Source organism: Octopus bimaculoides, chromosome 30 (genome assembly GCF_001194135.2).
Source record: "Octopus bimaculoides isolate UCB-OBI-ISO-001 chromosome 30, ASM119413v2, whole genome shotgun sequence".
Taxonomy (NCBI): Eukaryota; Metazoa; Mollusca; class Cephalopoda; order Octopoda; family Octopodidae; genus Octopus; species Octopus bimaculoides.
This window is the reverse complement of record NC_069010.1, coordinates 2,380,307-2,382,452: the sequence shown is the minus strand read 5'-3', so window position 1 is coordinate 2,382,452 and position 2,146 is coordinate 2,380,307. Positions and strand designations below refer to the sequence as shown.

At 37.3% G+C, this 2,146-nt stretch overlaps 1 protein-coding gene across 1 annotated transcript in view; it reads right to left on the bottom strand.

Annotated features, from left to right (window-relative positions):
* The window catches only part of LOC106879943 (geranylgeranyl transferase type-2 subunit alpha), a 34,004-nt gene extending 32,251 nt beyond the window's left edge, over window positions 1-1,753 (bottom strand). The window contains exon 1 of the mRNA XM_052978141.1: window positions 1,123-1,753. Coding sequence (XP_052834101.1) covers window positions 1,123-1,125 — 3 coding nt within the window. The 5' untranslated portion in view covers window positions 1,126-1,753. The remainder of the gene's footprint in view (window positions 1-1,122) is intronic.
* Between the last annotated feature and the right edge of the window lie 393 nt (window positions 1,754-2,146).

Genomic DNA, 2,146 nt, shown 5'->3' with positions numbered 1-2,146 from the left:
TAATTAATACAGTCGGGTGGAGGTGCAATGGCCCAGTGGTTAGGGCAGCGGACTCACGGTCATAGGATCGCAGTTTCGATTCCCAGACCGGGCGTTGTGAGTGTTCATTGAGCGAAAACACCTAAAAGCTCCACGAGGCTCCGGCAGGGGATGGTGGCGAACCCTGCTGTACTCTTCCACCACAACTTTCTCTCACTCTTTCTTCCTGTTTCTGTTGTACCTGTATTTTCAAAAGGACCAGCCTTGTTACACTCTGTGTCACGCTGAATCTCCCCGAGAACTACGTTAAGGGTACACGTGTCTGTGGAGTGTTCAGCCACTTGCACGTTAATTTCACGAGCAGGCTGTTCCGTTGATCGGATCAGCTGGAACCCTCGTCGTCGTAAGCGACGGAGTGCCAACAAATACAGTAGGAATATTTAATGTAAAATACGTTTGGTGAATACTAGTTATTGTGTCGATATTTAGCTGGCAATTGTTGAGCCTTAAATTACGCACACTCTTCCAGATTCAGCATCCTTAAACTTAAAATCATTCTAGCTATTTATCAACCACTTTTCTGATGCATTCTCTATACGCACTCTAATAAAAGAAACTGATATAATTAAACTTAATGATTTTTTTTTGTACCTACAGTACCCTAAACCCACCTTAGACTCTATACTAAATGAGGGCGTGGAATACAGAACTATGTGACAATAAACGAAGTTCTCGCAAATGAACTCGTCATACAGAATCCACCCTAATTACAGAAAGAAGCGTAATTAAAGTTAATTAACTAAATGTTTTTGGGGGTTTTTTTCTATTTTGAAAACATATGTTGCTCTACTAAATACTAACAGAATCCCAAACCCATTCTAGACCGTATATCAAGCTATTTGAAGGTTTAAAAAATGCAGAAAGATGTGACGATAAAGCCTGAACACGAATTTACCTTAACACACCCTAATTACAGAAAGAAGAGAAATTAAACTCAATGATTTGTCTGTCGTTCCTTGCCATGTATATCAGCAATATCCTAAATTCATTCTAGACTGCATATGAAGGTAACTGAAGTTGTAAAATACAGAAAATATGTAACAATAAACAAAGTTTCTATATACATTATATACACCAACTCACCATAATGAAGCCTTTTCCTCTGCTCTGGCACAAAACAGCTGCTGTTGTAATCTATTCGTCCCACACAGAAGAGTTCTCTACATTACGTATATTTAGTATCTAATATATATATATGTATGTATAACAGATACACTAAATCTCATATACAAAGTCTCGCTGTGAAATAATTATAAATAAAAAGTCCCCTCTTCAGAATCTAACCAGCATTCAAGGATCAAACACCGATCGGACACCGATCGAACCTGCTTTTAATTCTAGTTCCGAGTTCAAATCCTGCCGAGATTAACTTTGCCTTTCATCTTTCCGGGGGTGATAAAATAAAGTACTAGTCAAGTATTAGAATAGATTTTAATATTCCTATAAAACATCCTAGATGAGAATGGAATAATGCTGGAAGACTAAGATAGGTTCGTCTTTCGGGCGCTAATATGATTTCATTTTTCATATGCACCTAAACGAATTGTTTCGTTTTTCACGTAAATAATTTCAGGTTTTAAATTTTGTTGGAAAAAAATAAAGAAAAAATCCTTTCAAAATTTGGTCTGGTTTTTCTTTCGTTCTGTGTACAAATATCGCCGAGGTCGACTTTGTCTTCTATCCTTCTGGGGTTCGATGAAATAAAGTACCAATCAAATACTGAAATCGATTTAATATTCCAATAAAGCATCATCAATAGAAATAGAATTCAATTGAAAGACAATAGAAGTTCGTATTTCGGGTGTACCTCAACTAACAACTTCGTTTTTCATCTAACAATTTTCGCCTCTTAATTTCGCTTATTTCTTCCTTTCAACTTGTTAACTGTTATCAAAAATTTTTGAGGTAGTGGATCAGTAGAAAGTTGGACAAAAATGTTTGTACCGGCTCTTTACATTCTGTGTTCAAATCTTGCTGAAGTCAATTGTGGGACGGTCGGTGAAATAAACTACCAATGAAATACTGGAGTAGATTTAATATTCGTGTATAACATTGTGGGTGGAGGCGCAATGGCCCAGTGGTTAGGACAGCGGACTCGCGGTCATAG